Source organism: Carex rostrata, chromosome 13 (assembly GCF_964058835.1).
Source record: "Carex rostrata chromosome 13, lpCarRost1.2, whole genome shotgun sequence".
NCBI lineage: Eukaryota > Viridiplantae > Streptophyta > Magnoliopsida > Poales > Cyperaceae > Carex > Carex rostrata.
Window position 1 is genome coordinate 7,293,976 of NC_135930.1, and position 19,380 is coordinate 7,313,355.

Here is a 19,380-nt window from a genome sequence, read left to right on the forward strand (position 1 = left end):
ACGAAAGTGAAAAATCTGAATTGATTAATCCAGTATTTTTTGTCTGGTTAATTAAATACTTTTTTTTTCATTTAAAATGGGTGGAAAACTGGAAAAGGTGCTTATTTGTCAAGTTTAATGTGTACAGTAAATGGTACTCCAATTTTTTTTTCCCAAATAATTAGTTTTGTCAATTTCCCAAGTTTAAATTTCTATGGTCCCCTCAAATTATATTGATGCAAAGGATAGTAATATTGATCATGTATGATGTGTGAATGCAGCATGTGCGAGAGAGGTTTCTGAACACAGCCTTATATTGTTATCAAGTTTAATTTGTCATTAGGGATGTTTCTGAAATTCATGAAATCGTTTAACATTAGTAAACTATAAAACATGACCAAAGAGGCAAAGAGACTGAACAATAAAGCAACTTTTATTTTTAATTTTAATATTTTTGCACATTGTAGCCTATAAAATATGATTTACATCCTACCTTGTAAATATGACCGAATGAGACTTGACTAGTGTTGTAAAATGCTGTTTTATTCATGCGTGCGAAAGACCACTGTATATTGTATATGTGGCATGCGGTCTCATATGCGGAATTTGTATGGAGAAGTATATATGCAGTTTTACTATACTTTATTAAAGAAATATAGATAAAATAAAACTAATTTATATTTAAAGACTTATTTAGTCTAGTAGTTTGTACTTTTTACCATATTATAAAGGTTATAGATTCTAATTTTCTCCATCGCAAAAAAATTTTAAAAAAAATTTTCAAGTCCGCATGGACCGTATATGTATATGTATATTCAAAATTGTATGAACTTGACTGCATGAGATTTTGTATCCAGAAGACCACTGCATAAGCATATACAGATCATGCGGCCACATTTTACAACATTGGAACTGACAGTGGGGGATTTAAAGCGCAGGGAGATGGAAATGAGTGCGTACTTCAACTTTTGCGTGACCAACGTGTACGGTGCCTAGGGGTGAAAATGGATCGAATACGGATCGGATAGTGATAAAACTATATTCGTATCTATTTTTATTTTCCGGATACGGATACGAATCGGATATTAATCGGATACGAATACGGATCGGATATTAATCGGATACGAATACGAATTGAATGTTAGTCGAATACAGATACGAATACAGATATAAATCGAATTTCTAATTCGGATATATATATTACAACAAAATTGTATAACATCAGTGGAGTGAATTAAAATTTTTAATTGTAAAACAACAAATATCCACATTTGAAATCAGAACAAAACTAATTAACTAATGTGTTATTTAATAAAAATAAAATGACCCATCATAAACAATAAATTACATCAAAACTCAATTAATTAAATGAGAAAATAATTAAAAAAAATGATTATTAGTATTTTTGAAAATTTATTATGGATTTTTAAACCGAAGATTTAACTTAATGAGAGAAATAAAAAATTCAAGATGTTGTTTAAATGACGATGGGGGTCTCATGGCATGACTTCTCACTCACGGATGGCCACACCTATCCCACCTCTTAATTCTCCTCTCTCTATTTCTATTACAGGTAGACCCCACCTGTATCCGAATATTCGAAAAATTCAAAAATCCGGATATCCGAAAAATTGTTCGAAAAATTATCCGAAAAATCAACGTATCCGGATTCGCTTCCGAAATTAAAACCGAATTCGTATCCGTATCCGGATAAATCATACCGTATCCGTATTCGTATCCGCAAATTATTTGTATCCGACTATCCGAATCCGAATTCGGTCGGATAATATCCGACCCGTTTTCACCCCTAACGGTGCCTATTCAGAATTCACATCCTCTCCATTACCTGATAAGGAATCTTTTACAATTATTAGATCTGAATCGTTCTTTTTAACTTGACATGAATCTCAAAGCTCAATAATCGATTGAGATTTAAACTGTGAGGGTAATCCTCTGCAGTACGATACGAATCCGCCTGTTCGGGGATAGTGCAGGGCTATTATTCGTCCTTTGAGAATCGTGCAGAACGTATTTGAATAGTTGAGATTTTCCAATAAAAACACGCAGAGATAGAGAAAGGGGAGGTAGCACAATTGGCTAGAAAAATGTCCTAAAGTTGTTATACCCAAAGATCGAGAGTTCGATTCCCCCTCACAAACCTTGATAACTACTACCAAGTTTTCAAAAATAAAAAATAAAAACACACAGAGATATCTCAGAGGATGCGAATTCGAATCATATATATAAGGTCCATGAGCCAAGCCCACATGAGAATTACAACCGAGGTACACCTGGTCCATCAACGACATGTCGGATCTTTTCCGACTGTCGAGTCGTCAGTCGTGAGGAGTCCAAATCCGGTCCGAGGTGCAAATGCACGGAGCCCCCTTTAATATTTTGTTAATTAGCGAGAGATACTGTCACACTGATACAGATATAACACTTTTCGCTCATATAACTAGCTGTTGTGTAATTTATATCCATCTGCATTAGCACCTTTTCGCTCATATAACACTTTTGTCGCCTTAGTCGATAGAAAGAAAGAGAAAAAGCGAGAGTGAAGCGACGAAATTAGACTGATTTCTCATTTCTCATGGCTTCTACAACAATCTCAAAGGACATCATCACCCTTCGTGGATCTGCGGCTATTGTCAGTGAGTTCTTTGGTGAGTTATTGCATCCACCTCTGTTTTTACACTCTTAGATCTGTAGATACCGTTTAGTAGAGGCTTTTTATAAAGTAAAAGATTCTGGTGTTAATTAGTCTTGCTAGCAAGTTCTTTGTTTAAATCACAATTTCTGAAAGGCTGAATGTGTGATCTATAATATTATTTACAATTATTAGGTTTCAAATATTTCATCCTAATATGAATACAACAGAAGCTTCTAGTATTGCGCATATTAAGCACTCAACAGACAAGAGACAAGTTGGTTAGGATTGTTAGACAAACAGAAGTGGTTGTAATTATGTTAGAGTATTAATCACAGTGTGTAATTCTGTTAAGAGATTAGCTTACTGTTGCATAAGAGAGAGAGAGAACTCTATATAAATGACACAGTACATGTACAAGATTGCTTAATCAAGAATGAAATACAATTCACATCTCTTCTCTATTTCCTGTAACGAAGTTCATACATCCCTTTATTCAAATTCAGTCCAGCAAATACTCTTGAGTACTACGGGCCAACACAAGGTTAGAATTTATAGCTCTTCCAGAGTGGTATCTCACTGATGGCTCGGTCCCCCCTTCCGTTAGGTTAGAACTTGGAACCTCACAAACCCAAATATTTTATTGTTGGGAACGTTAGAAGAGTGGAACATTTCAGCTTTAGATATGTATATATAGAAGTGTATGTGGTTGATGCACAAAAAATCCTGAAAATTATCATTTATTTCGGTTTTAATCTTTGTCCGACTATTGTTTGTTGAAATGCATCTTACAAGATAAATAAATCCCCTCTTTCTCTGCCCTCTTATTATTTATCAAAATCTGACAAATTAATTGGTGTTTATTTCAATGACTATAATATGCTTACCTGATCTTTTTTCCTGGCAACTATTTGTTTCAATGCCTCTTGACAGGTTATGCAGCAAACAGGTGAGAACTGAGAACAACACATCCCTATTTCTGATTATTCAGAAGGTTTACACAGTTCAAAAGAATATGTTGTTTTGTGTTTCTTTGCTAAATTCGAAGAACTTGAGATGTGCAGTATTTTGTATAACCGTGGGGTATATCCTGAGGAAAGCTTTTCTAAAGTGAAGAAATATGGGCTCACAATGCTGCTGACACAAGACGAAAGTGTCAAGTCCTTCATCTCCAGCCTAACTTCACAATTATCTGGTACACCTTTTTTTTTTTTTATCTTTCTAATCTTATTGTGGCAAAAACAGTGAATTGCATTTGTTTGCAGAATTGAGACTTTTTAATGAGGTTAGACTAGTGCAAATGAAATGAGATTAACTGAAAGCTGCATCATGTTGAGTAATTGAATAATTGCAAATGAAAATTCTCTTGGTTTGGTAGAAGGATAAATGCAAACTTAGGTTGTTTTCTTCTTGTTAGGCACGCTTTTAGTGGTTTGTTTGCAGATTAGTTGTTAATTTTGGGTAATGAGTGCCTTACTGATAGATGCATAACAATACAACTGATGAGTAAATTAATTGTTGTGTGTAAATTAGCATTTAATTGCAATTATCTCAAATGAACTAGTGTAATTGAAGACTAATTGTAGATTGGATTTAGTATGGTTGCAGTTTAGTAATGCTGAGGGGACTATGTATCTTAGAATACTGGTACTGTTAAGTATTGTCGAAACTTCAACATGGCTCAGCTCCTCACCTGACTGGTTTGATATTTATAATGCTGGCATGTTTAAATATACAGATTTATTTATTTTTATCCAATCATGTTTGATTAATACTTTAAATTTGATGAAATTTCCAAAAGAATGGCTTGAAGCAGGGAAGCTACAGAGGGTTGTTCTGGTCATTATGAGTAAGGCTACAGGTGAGGTTCTGGAGAGATGGAATTTCAATATAGAGACTGATGCTGAGGTTGTTGAAAAGGGGTATGTTAATTTGTATGCCAATATTAGTATCTACTTTGTTTTCCAATAATGTTCTTTGTGTTTGGTTTTCTTTTTCCTGACTTTGAATTGTGTTATTTTTCAGGATTATGAAAGAGAAATGTGACAAGGAGATAATGCGTGAAATACAGGCAATAATGCGTCAGATTGCTTCATGCATCACTTACCTGCCTTGCCTAGATGAAACATGTAAGTAGTCACTGGCACCGTGAACTTTATTGAGGCTAATGAATATATTCAAAACTTCCAGTTTTTGTTATTATGTGCCATTTCAATTATATTGGCCAAAAAGTTGGTCAACGCATTCTTTACACTTTTACAGGACCCTCTTACTATGGATTTGCAAGTGACAATATTAGCTGCCAATTCTGAGAGATTTTTTCGTCTTTTGGGAACTGATTTTGAAAGGAACAGAAACTTTTATATTTTTTATTTAGGTTAAATATTTTTTGGTTTACAATACAGCAGCTTTCTAATTTTCTCTGTTGTCATTGCAGATCGATCTCTCTCTTTTAGTACATTATTATTGTTGCTGAACCTAATACAATCAATCAAAAGGCAACCTAATAAGCCATTTTCTGTTGAAGCTGTAGCTATCCTTGCCAAAAAAGAGTAAAACCTGCAACTCTGATTCATATTTTCTACTTTTAGGTGTATTTGATGTATTGGCATACACAGATAAAGACACCACAGTACCAATTTCTTGGGTTGAAAGCGATGCCAAGCTCATAAACAACCCTCAAATGGTCAAACTGCACTCCTTTAACACTAAGGTACCACTAATTAATTTTATTTATTCAAAGGAAATAAGGGAAAGTTCTGCTTTGTACTTGGGACATTACAATAAGCCCACTTTGAGTTCTTCAATTGATTCAAAGATCCTAGAGATCATGAGTTATTCAATTGCTTCAAAGGCCATTAAGTACCAGCAGTTTCCTTGTAAATTTCCCTCTCGGTAACTGTTTTTCGGGATATATCGGTGCAGATACATAAAGTTGACCCAATTGTCTCCTACAAGAATGACGAATGGGAAGAAGCAGAATAGCTGTTTTATAAAACTTGACATGCTTTCTCAATACATTGCTATACTATTCTCTAATTGGAGCTTTGACCACCAATCATCAGATACTTGATGCTTTGTGATTTGTAAATTGTTTTATTCACGCCAATTCTCTGTCAATATGATGACACGAGTGAACAACCCCACTTTGTGCGTACGCTCGGCCAAACATTTTTAGTCTGTTTCGAAATGTGTACAAATTTAGTCTTGATGCGATTCCTTGCTTTGTTTTCTTTCCCGTAGTACGAGTCTATCTTTTGTTATCATTTCAGTTAATTTTAACTCTATGATTTCTGAGTGCTTTTGCGTAGGAAAATTATGAGAGGGTTGTCAACACCAAAATTCTGATGCAATCTGCATAGCGTTTTAACAGAATGTCTCGTGTTCTAGATTAACAGAATGTCTCGTGTTCTAGATTAATTTTGGATTTGATCAGAAGATGAATAAACCTAAACGTAAGAACCAGTCTGATTTGCATGTCTTTTAGCTAATACGAGCAGCATTTTGGACGTTGGGTTTAATTAATTTCTAAACCATATAAGCAAGCCATGACATTTGCTGCTATAATTTCTATGGATTGTCTAACCAAAATCAAATGGTTTACATTGACATCTATTAGTCATGAGGGAAGTCAGAAAATTAAGATCGAGAGAACTAAATAAACAAATCTAACAGTGAGGCTACGGTACTATGCATAGTACGACCTCTAGTGCACTTCATTACTGGAGACGTCAAATCTGTATCAAAATTCGCGTCATGATCATGCGCTGGATGAAGTATAACGGAGGGCTTCTGTTAAAGCGTCCACCATTGAAAATTGGAATCCATATCCAATCTGATACCTGACCCGAGTCGAGCAGATGATATTTGGACCATCCGATTGACATACATACACTTTTCTTGTAAAAATATTGATCAGTATTCAAGTACAAAATAAAAATCTGACAATCATACAATGTCCATTCCAATTAAGTACATGTGAGGATAAAAAAACATCTGCTGAATTGCGCAATGCCAAAAAAAAAAAAACAGAAAGGAATTGCTCAAAACAATTTCGAATATCACAAAGTTCATAACAGATATAATATAGAAAGGAGCTCCCAATTCCAAACACAAGTAGTGAAAAATAGTTTTATTCATCATTAAAATCCTCATAATTAACGACAATCATGCTTATTCTCATTATAATGATGAATTACATATCATGATTGCACAAATGTTATTTTTTTTTTGTAACGGTGATTGAGATAGAACAAAATTGTGATTATTGTCAGCTATGAGCCAAGGCACCATAGATGCAAGGCTGAATAAGAATAACTTAAGTCTCACAAGAGGAGGTAGCACTTATGATTAGTAAAGCCTCCCTTTTGTTGAGCATGTCAGAGGTGGTGGTATAACAGAAGAATAAAGTTTCTGATAAAGGAAGAAGAGTGAGGCTATGGTACTATGCATAGCATGGATTGGTCCGTACTACAGATCATAATCCTATCGGTTGGTCCAAACCGTGCAACATAGTCTTCATATGAATATGTACTTGTAAACTAAATTTAATAGTTTTTAGAATTTTTTTTTTACTATATTTTTAGATGAGTAGAAAATCACTGTTTTTGGATGGTTCAGAATTTTCATCTCAAGTGATTTTCTACCCATCTAAAAAAGCAGTAAAATATTATAAAAAATGTAAAATTTAGTTTACTAGTACATATTCATCTGAAGACCATTTTGAATGGTTCGGATCGAATGTTAGGACTTTCAAACCGAAAATTTAAGTCCATAGCACAGGCCAATATGCTCTATATAGTACCATAGCCTCACTCAAGGAAAAAAGTCAACTTGAGATGCTCTAAAACCATTCAATCTCCACAATTTTTCCAGCAGAAGCATCTTCATATGCTCAGTGGAGCCCCGGAATAACATGTTCCTGTATTAGAAACTTCATTCTTTTGACAACCACCTGCATTTTCAACAAAAAGGGTGTTTTACAAATCATAAGTGCTACCTCCACTTGTGAAAGCCCGAGACTTCTCAAGTTATTCAACCTTCCATCTATGGTGCACTGGCTCAGATAACTGACAATAATCAGTGCATCAACAAAAGTTCCTGATGAACGAAAAATGCATAACTGATCAGCCTTCTTAGCTTTCAACTTCAACACTTCAATCCGATATGTGATCAATCTAGCATGCACCTTCATCAGCTGGACAATTTGACAAACCGATAAACCACATCTCCAAGAAAAGATAAATTGGGCATGATAACTTTTTCGAAGCTACTTTCAAGGACTCCCGGCTGATTTTTTAGAACCACTGAGTAGGATGAGCGTTCTTCTCCGTTTGTCCCAGAAACATATTCATAGATATGGTCACTGAGCTTGTACGGTGGTAGGGGATGGATTGAAGGGCTTTGACCAATTTTGACCTGTGACCTGAGTTATAGACGAGGGGAAGCCCGTGATCAAATTCTCTGAATTAAAAATTATCAAAGGTATTATCTTTTACCATACTAAGCGAAGAGAGCAAATTCGAAAAATGACAGTCAAACCTTAAACTACCATTTATTTATATGAATTCTTTTGGGCAGAGATTTTAATAGAGCAGTTTTGGCTTTCGCGCATCACACGAACAATACAATCAAAATGGTTCATGCGCTGCATGAAGCTAAAATTGCTCTGTTAAAATCTTTACCCATTTTCCCATCGAGGCTCAAGGGCATAGAAATTCTTTGGAAAATCATGACTCAAATACTAAAGTAACTAATTTGTAATCCCGGTTCACCCTCAACCTAAAATGCACTCAATTTTGTCCAAATCAGTTCACCTTACACCAAATCCTGCAACCAAAAGCAAAGAAAGCAAACGGAATGCAGACATTGAAACAATAAAGTCATTGGAAGTATGGGTACGAACCCCATAAGCTCGAAGCAATCCCCCGAAGGAGCGGCGTCACATTTCCGTCCAGGCGGATTAGGATTTGAGGAGGAGAAGAGATGAGATGGAAAGGAGGTGGTTGCGGTAACGAAAGGATGAACTGCGGATAACGGAGAAATAACGCTCAAAGTGCTTGCGGTGAAGAGAAGAATTCAGATCCAGTGCAATACTAGAATGAGAAGAATTCAGATCTAGTGCAATAGCTAACACTAGGGATGAGTAAATCGCTCATAACTCGTGAGCCGCTCATAACTCGCTCATTAAAAGCTCGTCTAAACTCGCTCATTTATCCGCTCATTTAAACTCGCTCATTTACTTAATGAGCGAGCATGAGCATGATCCAACTCGCTCATTAAGCATTTGCCACATCTAATCCTTGCCACATTTAATCCTATGTAATTCTGTGTAACATCAACTTTGCCTCATTAAGATTTAAGCATAGTTTCATATTTGATCATGTGTAATATAGTGAGCACAATGTAACATTTAATCGTGTGTAATATATTAATATTCATAGTTTCATATTCATTTTTTTTTGTAAATCGGTAGAACCAAAACCTCCGCCTAAATCCCAAAACAAGTAATAGTCATAACAACTCTCTCATTTAAATGAATTATGATAATTTGTTGGATTTTGTTATGATGACTTTTAACAAATTTTGTTATGCGTGGGCACACTATATAATTTTGTTACGAGTCATAAGTCATAACTCGTGAGCCACTCATAACTCGCTCATTAAAAGCTCGCTCATTTACAACTCGCTCATTTATCCGCTCATTTAAACTCGCTCATTTACTTAATGAGCGAGCATGAGCATACCCTAACTCGCTCATGCTCGCTCATTAATCATCCCTAGCTGACACGAATTTTAAAACGGATTTTTTATCCTGAAAGTATTTTCGCTGACGAAAAGCTGACCGATGAAAAGGAAAGCTGTACGGACACTGCCTAGGCATCAAAATTGATAAATACCCATCAAAATAATTCTATTTAGATATTTCTTTGATAAAATATTAAAATTATTTATTTTCTCATAAAAATTTCATAATTATTGATATTTTTAAATTACAACAACTTACTTAAATAGAACTTGAATATAATTAGATAATTAATGACAGATTGCCCTTGCTACAAATCACAGTACTTGTTTTTAATGGAAATTAAATCACGATACTTCAGAAGGAAGGAGGAGAGCATTCATATAGTCAGAATAGTTAATGAAGCTTTATAGGAACCGGCGAGGAAAAACAACAATGGAGATTTGCCCAAGGTTATTATATAATCAATTCATAATTAGAATTTAATAAGACCATATTAGTTTATTATATTTCACCATTTATTTTGAATTCATAATAACATTTTTGTTCCTTTTGTTATTTGTTGTCTCTTCTTTTGCAATTAAAACATGTAGAAATGTATTATGTTTGAACTATATGGAAAAATAACAAGCTGTTAAAATTAAGTCAATTTAAAAAAAATTCTCAGTTTTGCATAACACGTTTTGTACGACTCTCTCTGGAAATATTTTAAGAAATGTATATATTAAAATATAACTCTTCTTTATTATTGTGTTCATTTAACATGTTTAAACTATATTTCAAGTATTGAAGTCAAGTCAACTTGCATTTTTTTTTCTCTCTTTCATATTGAATATACAAAAAATGGTCCTTGCTTAAGATATCTTTTGGAGAAAGGAACAAAGCTTCTCTGTTTCATATTAATTTTGGAGAAGTTTTTTTTTTTTTTTAGTAAAGATTCAAGGTCAATTTATTCAACTATTTAATATTCACAAATAATTAATTCGTCTGAATTTCTAATTTATGACTTCCCACACAAAAAACAATTGTCTTTACCACTAAACTAAATACATATTCTTGATTTTAGAGAAATTACTTCAATTTTTGTTTAAAAGGTCGTACAATGTTATAAAACAATGAGAAACCCATAAGTTTGAGTTGTAGTTCTTAAATGAAACCCTACTTAAGATATCCAAAGTAATATATTTATTAAATAACATTTTTTATTATCATATAATCACCACATATTTAAATTATTCAGCAATACGTAATATATAAAAAGAAAAACAATAACAGCTGAAATAACACGAGACTTTGACCCTAGTAATTAGTTAAAAATAAGAAAATCAAATCGGATCACCACAGGACCTCATGTTTTAATCATCTTACTACAAACATAAAAGCGTTCAAAATCATGAATTAATAATCATGGTTAAATGATTCTCATTTAATTTTGCAATTGATTAATTATTTGAACAACAGAACTTCCACGTCAGAACAAGATTTAATTTTTATTTTCTGACCTATGCGATGTATGAGTAAAATATTTGTTGTTAATATCCGCACCCCTTGATAATACGGTTAATGTTATAAGGCTTTGCATGCGTTGCTCTTGACATCGATGAGCAGAACTAACAACTTGAAATCGTTTCGCTCAACCAAAGACCAAATACGACAAAATATGGTCATGAGAGTGTCTTCTGTAACCAACAAAGTTACCGGCTGGTTTTTACAACCAAACGCTAAACTAGAAGTCATATTATGCTCTGAACCTCTACATACATATTCACCGATTTGTGGGGCCCTTTCTATACTAACAGGCAAAAAGCCAGCTTAATTAATTCGGTGCATGGTGCGACTGGTCTAGCTAAACTAAAAACTAAACGAGCTCTAACTGAGAAAGGTTTTAGAGAGGTTTGGTCTCGAACTATTTATGGTAAAGTTTTAGAACGAAAACGCTAAGCAATTGTTCCCTTTATTTAAACAAATTCAAGAGCAAATCATTCTTTCTTATGAGTTTTCTCTGAGAGCTGAGTGTTGCGAGTAAATCAAAGAGAAAAGCGAAAGAGAAGTGAAACAGGAGAGATTCTTTCTATAGTTTTGGTTCTTTTTTTCTCTTCGAGTAAGGTACACATCAGAGATTTTTATTTATTAATTTGGTTTTCTGTTGTGAAAAAAATTACTTATTAGGTAGGAACTAGTAAATTGAAGCATCCAAGCTAATTTTGTTTCAATTTCTTTTGCAAAATCATAGAAGTTTGATTACTTGCAATTGATTTATACTTGTTTCAATTTCTGCTCCTATTTGTTTAATCTAATAGCAGGCTTGTCTTGTTTTGTAAAATATTAAATAAATTCACCTCTTATTTAGAGAGACAAAAAGTAGTACAAATATTAAATCAGCCAAGATACTAACAGAATCCTTCTATTTCTTTTTTTCCCCATTTTTTAGGTTGCAAATTTGAGTTAGAAAGGCTTAAATAATAAAGTGAAAACCAATCAAAACCCCCCTTCAAATCCATCACAACACCACAAAAATGGATGCACAAGGAAAAGGGGTATCTCCACCTTCCCTACCAGCAAGTTCAACTTCAACGACTGAATTTAATTCGTATTCCACAGTTTCCACCAATGACTCGTACTCCCCTGTGCACATTTTAAGCCTCCCCAAATCTACTAACCGAATCAATTTACCATCGGGTTTGCACATAAACCGGGGCTATGAAGTACCCGACCCGAACCGCATCCCACAGTCCATCTTTGCTCGCAACAATTCAAAATCAGCCCATAAAGAATGGAGTGTTACTTCAAATGAATCCCTTTTTAGCATCCATGTGGCCAAACCTAGTGACTTACCCAGTGCTGTTATCGAAAATCCTGAATCTTTGCAAACGGAGCTGCCGAAGAAGACAAATGAGGGTCTAAAAGAAGGGGTTAGTGGACCATTGATGGAGGCAGAGAGTAAGCAACAGGAGGGTGATTTCAAGGAGAAGTTGCAGCTAAATGTGAAATTGAGCAGCAATTCGAATTTTAATATAAATCTTAGTGCTTTGACTACCCCATGTGAGAGCCCAGAGTCAGGAATGTCAGGTCTGAATTCTGAGACTAGCACCCTTAGTCATAATTCCTTCGCCTTCCCTGTGTAAGAATTTTGTTCTACATTCTAATATTCGATTTCATATTTATTTTTCGGTGTGACAAAATTTTCATATGCAAAATAGCAAAATTTATAGCATACAAAACTGGTAGAGATTCAAGAAACTGTTCAATATAAAGGGAAGAAGTAATTAGAGGAAAAGCAAGTTAATTTCATACAACATTGATACCATAGCTTGCCCTTAAAGCCATAACCAGTATCTATTATGTGTGTACAATTTCAGGAGCTCAAATTTTTTACATTTATGTTTTGCTGAAGACCAATAGAAACCAGTAATGAGAAAAGAAAGAGCTATAAAAGTAACAAAGTTTGCTTGCTGCAATGTTTATTATTCTAGACTTCATAGCTTCTGCGAAGCTTTTAAAAAAATGTTTATTATCCTAGAAACTTACAATTTGTTGAAATCTCAGTCTAACCAAGGATATGAAGAACAAATCTGTACGCAATGATTTCATGCATCAGCTAATAATGAAAGACAAATCACTCCGAGAGACGCCACTTCCTGAAACTCCATTATCCAGAACGCCAGGTCCACAGCAAAATGCGAGTTGGAAATCATGCTTTCATTGTTGCTCTTTCACCCGCTGATTCCTCAAGTGAGTTATCAAGCATTGCTACTTGGCTACATGTTATTAATTGTATTGCAGTACACAGTACTAGCATGGTATGTATCAATACTGCACCTGTTGCAACCATGTTAGTATGTACTAGACCTCATGGTAAATTATGATTTCTTCTCGTCTTATTATCTTTAATCCATGTTTGGGTTTGCTAATGCAGTGATTTCGTTGGTAATGAGGCTGTTCTTAGTACATTCTGATACATGGCTTTTGTGCAGTGTGTGGTGGACGCCACTTAGATTGCCATGGAAGATCATGAGAGGCTCCTGTTTTTGTACAAAAGAAGGTTTTGGCCTGTTATAGAATTAGAAGGATGTATAATAGTGCTCTAAATTATGAAAATTCATTTGCATATAGCTACATTCACTTGCATAAGTTTCTTGAAATGGATACAATACAAGCTATCATCTTTTTCATGTTTTAGGATTTTGAATTTGTTTTATTTTGGTGGAAAGCTTTCTCAGACAAAACACATTTTGTCCAGAAACAAAGAAAAGATGAAAGAATAAATGAGAAACAAAATAAGGTGAAAAAGAGCAGTAAAGTGCTAAAACAGAGAAAGGTCCCAAAAAATCAGAAAGTTTATTTATCCAAGCAATAGCCAATCTGAATTTTCATGGGGGATAAAAGCACAGGTAGGTGTAACCAACAGAGATGAGCCCGTAAGTTCTACTGTTTGCCGAGGCATAAGCATTGTTACTGTAACGGTAGGGAATGTGATGGAAGGATGGCATCATCAAATTTACCCGCCACTGATACAGCTAACCAATCTAGGTTTTGTTCTCCAGTCCAGCACTGTACTACGATCTCCATTACATTATATGCCTCCTGCGACCAGTCATATCTTGTAACCCAGGAGGCATAGATTGAATTCAATTAGGAAAAGTGCTGCATGATTATGGTTAGGGTTGTACCAGTTCGTGTTTGCTTATCAGGACTTGCATTTGCTAAGGGACCTGGAGGTAAGATTGTACTGGCAATTATACCGCATATGTATCTGATGATGCTGAAGGAGTCTTGGCTTGCCATTGAAGACTTTTTCGTTTCTGGCTCTCCAAATTGTGTTTTGATAAATAATGACACTTTTCTTTGTCTTCCTTTTTGTTGTTTGTGATGCATTTTCCCTACAATAACTGTCTTGGTTTTAATGGAATTTGTACAATAATTTTGTATCACCTGATTGGTAATTTGTCATCAGGCATTAAAATCCTCTAAAATATAGCCTCTGTGTTAGCTGCTATGCTCCTAATCTTATAAGAAAAACAACAAAGACATCCGGATAGAGAATTAATAACACATCTCTCTGTTCATAACTCAATTGCATCGTGAAGAAAAACCAGATCAAATTCTTATCTTACGGTAGAAAATATACTATTTGTATATTGTATATAGCTGATAAAAGTTTTAATTTTCACTCTTAAAAATTTACTTGCTAGTTTTCTTAGTATAAAATAACAAATAGCAAATCAAGTGAAAGATCTTATCGAGCTTTATAATACTTCCTGTTGTAATTGGTGACAATCTGGTATCTTGGTAAATACAAGAGAGGGATTAGATGAATACCGTGGGGAATACTGAATGTGTACGAGCTTTCCAACATACTGGGCACCAATGGTCGTGCCTTGCATAGCACATTGCAAGGAAAAACAACTATTATATCAAAGAGATTGAATATCTCCAAAAATAAATAAAAACACAAAAAAGAGCCTTTCTTTGTCTGACATAACACAAAGCCAAGTATACTAAGCCTTGCTAGTTTCTACAATTTTTTTTTTTTTTTGATGAACCCGTAGGTGACCTTGTTACAATCATTGTAGCAGTACCAAGCAGGGCCCACTTGATAATGGGATGGCGTGGCTGGAAATAAATCTGCTGTGATTCCAATGGAATAACAGGACCCTGTTATTCCTATCCCAACCATTCAACTTCTTTGAGATTCATGTATGAAAAAGTTTCTTCATTGAGATTCAGGCATGGAAAACTTTGAATGTTTGAGATTGGAATAACAGGACCCTGTTATTCCATTGGAATCACAGCAGATTTATTTCCGACGTGGCTAAAATGGTATTTCAGGCTAACAAAAAAAAATCCCACTGTTTGATATAAAATGTCAAATTGATAAAATAATTCAACAGCTCTATATTACAAAAGCAGAAGCTTAAGTTGTTGCAACAAGTTTTTGATTTACTTGAGCCAGAGACATGCACCATAGACTCGACACTTTACAGGCAAAACCACTATAAAGAAGGAGATATAAATTCCTCAGTGCTTAAAAAAATTAGATATTACTACTTTTTCTCCGTCAGCACCACCAGATGGGACCCGCTTGACGATTGACCTTGGCATATCAATATCATCTTGTGCACACCGCCGAATTGGGTGTGCCAGCAGGACACACATGTAGCAAAACAGGACACGTGTCAGTCCCTGGCCACTCTCAAGGATGTAACCCTCATACTCTGACACTTGCTCAACAGCATCTACAAAGGCATCATAGACCAGCTGGGGGCAGTTGTCAGGTCCAGGCTTGTCATGCAGGTACACTACGTCCAAGGTGAAAGTTTTCTATTTGGCTGGCCACATGTGCTGTGGCAATACTGATGATCGGCAGTAGATCAGAAGCTGACACAAAAAATAGAATACATAATGGCAGGAAGGTCAGGCAAGGATGTGTTGGTCAGACCTGTCGAGATGCAATCTTGTGATTACAGTTTGAGGTCTAAAGTCCAAAGGTTTGCAAATGAATACAAAAAAAGTCAAGAAATGCAAGCCAAGCTAATCACAAGTTCCTAATCCTAATTGGGGAATTTGTTGGGATAATGTTAATGCGACTATCTGAAAAGTGAAAACCTTATAAAAGAAATTTGTTTTTTTGTTTCAAAAACTGAGTTTTTAGATACAAACTATCTATAAACTTGTTAATTAAATGAATATTGTCTGCTCAACAAACCAGTGGTGTTGAAGCAATACCAACTAGTGTAGTCAGAAGAGCAAGAAGCACTTGGGTGCTCAAGTCAAGAGCTTAGTAGTATTTGCTTTTTGTCATTTTTCATCGTCCAAATGATATTGAAAAGAAATGGGATCTCAAAATCTCTCTATTCCCAAAATCTTTCAGTTGTTTCTTTTAAAAAAATAATCTTTTTGTTCCTACTACTATTTTCCACAGAACCAATTCCATTCACACATCCAGACTAAATATTTTTTTCATACATCCATTAATCACCCTTTCATATGGAAATTCTAACATGTATGTCATATCCTATACTTAACAGCATTGAGAAAATTTGTACTCTTGGTACTTCTATCTTTGTATTCACATAGCAGTAGTAAAAAATTGTGAAAAGCATGTCTATTAATGACACTTCATTTCCATACATCACTAAACTCTATTTTTGGATTTACTATCTCGGTAAGTTGTATCCCTCCTTCCCTCCCTCTTTCTATTGGAATATGCATAATGGGCCGTGTCATGTAGCAAATTTCTGCATTCTGGTTTCCTATGATATAGAGCTTAATATGCTTTATCATTTCAATCTCAGACACAACAATTAATGCACAAGAACAACAATTAATTACCAAAACAACCTAACAATAGCAATTAATGAACTTAAAGAAATTCGGTACTAAAATTAGGTTTAAGAATTGCATGTAGGCAGTAGGCGGCTAGGCGTTTTCTCCTCTGCAAGCACAGATGCACAAGAGAGGCGAGGCGAACAGCAGGTGGCGACGGTGGTCTGGTTCCTTTTCTCCTTCGCGCACAAGTGGCAGGCGATCGAAGAGAGGGGTTGCGCGAGAAGAGAGCGCGGGAGGAGGGGTGGCGCGGGTTTTGATTTTGGGAAAGGGTTTTGATCGGGCTGTTTTGATTTTGGCAGAGGGGTACTGGCGCACATTTTATTTTTGAGAAGCCGCGTTTTTTTTTCAGCAACATTACAAAAAAATAAAAAATTCAGCGACCAATGTTGGCGCCAGTCGCTGATACGGTCGCAGAAAATTATAGTGGCATCTGATTTTTGTTATAGTTTTTTTTGGAAAAAATAGATTTTCTGCGAGCAGCGTCAGCACCGACCACTAATACCGGTCACAGAAAATCCATTATGATGTAGTGAAAATATAAAATTTGGTCTTCAATACATAGTCATACGAAGAACATGTTTAATAGTTCGGATTAACTATTTGAATTTTAAAACTAAAGATATGGATCCATGGTATCGGTTGATCATATTACCAATGATTGAACATGTTTTCTTACTCTGATATTTATTAGTTGTACTGAATGAAGTTTAAAGTGTACGTTCCACTAAGATGCGACTTCAATCCTGACAACATCTCAAGTCTTAACAGCTCACTTCATTAATAAAAGGGGAAAAGAAACAGGGCAAAACTGATGTCCGGAATCAAGCATCGTCCAAATTTGCTTGGAAGAAAAAACATCTTGTAAGAAAAAAAATAGAAAAAAATAATCTGTACAATGGCACAGATATTTACATATATACAAATAATTCACCAAAGTTGATTTTTTTTTCCCTTTTCTAATTTTTCCTTCTTTTTTTTGTGAGGTCGCTTCACTCCTCCCTCCTTTCAAGACTCAAATCGCTCTGAGCAACGGAGCTCGTTCGAGCAGCCCCGTCATGGTTGGCAAATGAATTAGCTCGTGACGTGGTTCGTGACCTCGGTGTTCTCGGGTAGTAGTTCTTAACACCGCCTTCTTCCTCGTTGTCGCTCGGCACTCTACATTTCTCTCCTAATATAATAGTCTTTTTCCAAATCATATCCTCCCCGGGCTCGGCATGATCCTGCTTCTTCTCCTTCCTACTAGCTCGCATTAAATCAGGCAGTTTTTTGCTGAGACTAATTGATAATCGTCCCTTTGACATTGATCTTGTTGAGGGAGATGGTAACACAGCAGGCGGGATCGGACCGTGTGTTGCCACATCAGGCGTTAGCTCAACCACTTTAGCTGCTTCCTCTTTTTGTGGTGCACTCGGGTTGATTTTGTTTACATTGTGTTGGAGTTCTAGTATTTGAGCAGTAGCGGCCTCAAATTCAGTATTACGTGTTGGGTTCTCGGGAGATGAATTGTTTGAACACGGTGCTTTTGTGGAGTTTTTTTGTTTTGGTTTTTTATGACATGACGAGCAGAGTGCAGAGATGATCGTGATCATCGCTGCGATGCAGGCAACCGTGAAGGAAATGGTGAGAGCATTGTGTATGTACCGGTGGGCCCCATAATGTGGCAAAACTGGCGCAAGCCATCTTGCCATTTTTTCTTTGTAAGCTATGCACAAAATCCAACACAAAAAATGTTGAAATTGGAAGAAAAGAGTAAATTGGTTCGGTTTTTTGCTTTCTTTGTTCTTTTTTTGTTATGATCTTTTTCTGTGTTAGATGACAATGGCAGGAAGAGCGAGAGGGGAGTGTGTGAACCTGACACTGATTGATTGTGAGGTGTAATGAGAGTTGGTGGTTGTTCTTACCTGTAACATGCTAAACATAGGATTTTTATTAGCTAATAATTAGGTTATCATAGTAGGATGCAAGTAAAATAAAATTCGGTTCCCAGCCAATACCAGATTTCAACGATGACTCTTAAGTTTCAAAACAAACAGTCATATCATGAAATAACCAAAATTTATACCAACAGATTGCATATTGTTAATATCTAGGCTTCAAACCAGTCAAGCGTTCATCCGGACTAACCTTGAGATTATTTTACTTCTTAAATATATTATTAGCATAGTGATACTGTGATACTTTGCAAAGCACAGGGATACTATGCATTCATATCTTCATTTTTTTTAATTTCAACAGTCAATCTAAACCATTTAACATAATATTCATATGAAAATGTACTAAGAGACCAAATTTATAAAAAGAAAAAAAAGTAGAATTTTTCTACTATTTTTTAGTAGGTAGAAAATCAATTTTTGATCAAGTAATTTTATAGTAATTTAAAAAAGAGGGTTCAAATGCACCCAAATTTTTGTGCGCCCAAATGCATCCTATCTTTCAAATCTTTTTTCTCCGTTTTCAAAGTCCGAATAGTCAATCCGAACCGTTAGATGCAATCTATATATTAAGATGTGCTTGGAGATCAAATTTTACATTTTTTGGAATTTTTTTACTATTTATTAAGCCACTTTGAAAATTGCTGATTTTATATTTTCTGGACCATTGGATTAGCGATTTTCAAAGTGGCTTAATAAATAGTAAAAAAATTCCAAAAAATGTAAAATTTGATCTCCAAGCACAT

The 19,380-nt window shown here is 35.1% G+C and overlaps 3 protein-coding genes and 1 long non-coding RNA gene across 6 annotated transcripts; 2 read left to right on the forward strand and 2 right to left on the reverse strand.

Moving 5' to 3' along the window:
* Window positions 1–2,456: 2,456 nt before the first annotated feature.
* On the forward strand, window positions 2,457–5,916 carry LOC144564547 (mitotic spindle checkpoint protein MAD2-like). 3 transcript variants are annotated; one of them, XM_078314143.1, is made up of 7 exons: window positions 2,459–2,645; window positions 3,563–3,578; window positions 3,694–3,824; window positions 4,431–4,551; window positions 4,655–4,758; window positions 5,221–5,342; window positions 5,555–5,916. In XM_078314143.1, exons 1-7 carry the CDS (start codon window positions 2,573–2,575, stop codon window positions 5,612–5,614), a joined length of 627 nt encoding a protein of 208 aa, XP_078170269.1. In that variant the 5' UTR covers window positions 2,459–2,572; the 3' UTR covers window positions 5,615–5,916. The 3 variants fall into 3 exon arrangements, with proteins under 3 accessions (XP_078170270.1, XP_078170269.1, XP_078170271.1); XM_078314145.1 differs by having other exon boundaries at window positions 2,459–2,633; XM_078314144.1 differs by lacking the exon at window positions 3,563–3,578 and having other exon boundaries at window positions 2,457–2,645; window positions 3,678–3,824.
* Window positions 5,917–6,540: 624 nt separating this feature from the next.
* LOC144564534 (uncharacterized) lies at window positions 6,541–8,719 on the reverse strand. Its single transcript, XR_013514641.1, has 2 exons — window positions 8,535–8,719; window positions 6,541–8,054 (listed from the first exon to the last, which is right to left on the reverse strand). It is a non-coding gene; the product is annotated as an uncharacterized LOC144564534 (long non-coding RNA).
* Window positions 8,720–11,835: 3,116 nt separating this feature from the next.
* Window positions 11,836–14,103, forward strand: LOC144564709 (uncharacterized). Its single transcript, XM_078314306.1, has 3 exons — window positions 11,836–12,495; window positions 12,921–13,106; window positions 13,291–14,103. The coding sequence occupies exons 1-2, from the start codon at window positions 11,891–11,893 to the stop codon at window positions 13,096–13,098; spliced, it is 783 nt and encodes a 260-aa protein (XP_078170432.1). The 5' UTR covers window positions 11,836–11,890; the 3' UTR covers window positions 13,099–13,106; window positions 13,291–14,103.
* Window positions 14,104–17,531: 3,428 nt separating this feature from the next.
* LOC144564647 (uncharacterized) lies at window positions 17,532–18,692 on the reverse strand. Its single transcript, XM_078314249.1, has 2 exons — window positions 18,555–18,692; window positions 17,532–18,405 (listed from the first exon to the last, which is right to left on the reverse strand). Exon 2 carries the CDS (start codon window positions 18,389–18,391, stop codon window positions 17,693–17,695), a length of 699 nt encoding a protein of 232 aa, XP_078170375.1. The 5' UTR covers window positions 18,392–18,405; window positions 18,555–18,692; the 3' UTR covers window positions 17,532–17,692.
* Window positions 18,693–19,380: the final 688 nt, after the last annotated feature.

Excerpts from the sequence above, each read along its gene's own strand:
- LOC144564709 (XM_078314306.1), top strand. The coding sequence starts at position 11,891 with ATGGATGCACAAGGAAAAGGGGTATCTCCACCTTCCCTACCAGCAAGT. Across the intron at positions 12,496-12,920 it reads AATTCCTTCGCCTTCCCTGT|TCTAACCAAGGATATGAAGA; the intron begins GTAAGAATTTTG and ends TTGAAATCTCAG.
- LOC144564647 (XM_078314249.1), bottom strand. The coding sequence starts at position 18,391 with ATGGCAAGATGGCTTGCGCCAGTTTTGCCACATTATGGGGCCCACCGG.
- LOC144564547 (XM_078314144.1), top strand. The coding sequence starts at position 2,573 with ATGGCTTCTACAACAATCTCAAAGGACATCATCACCCTTCGTGGATCT. Across the intron at positions 3,825-4,430 it reads CCTAACTTCACAATTATCTG|AATGGCTTGAAGCAGGGAAG; the intron begins GTACACCTTTTT and ends AATTTCCAAAAG. Across the intron at positions 5,343-5,554 it reads TGCACTCCTTTAACACTAAG|ATACATAAAGTTGACCCAAT; the intron begins GTACCACTAATT and ends ATATCGGTGCAG.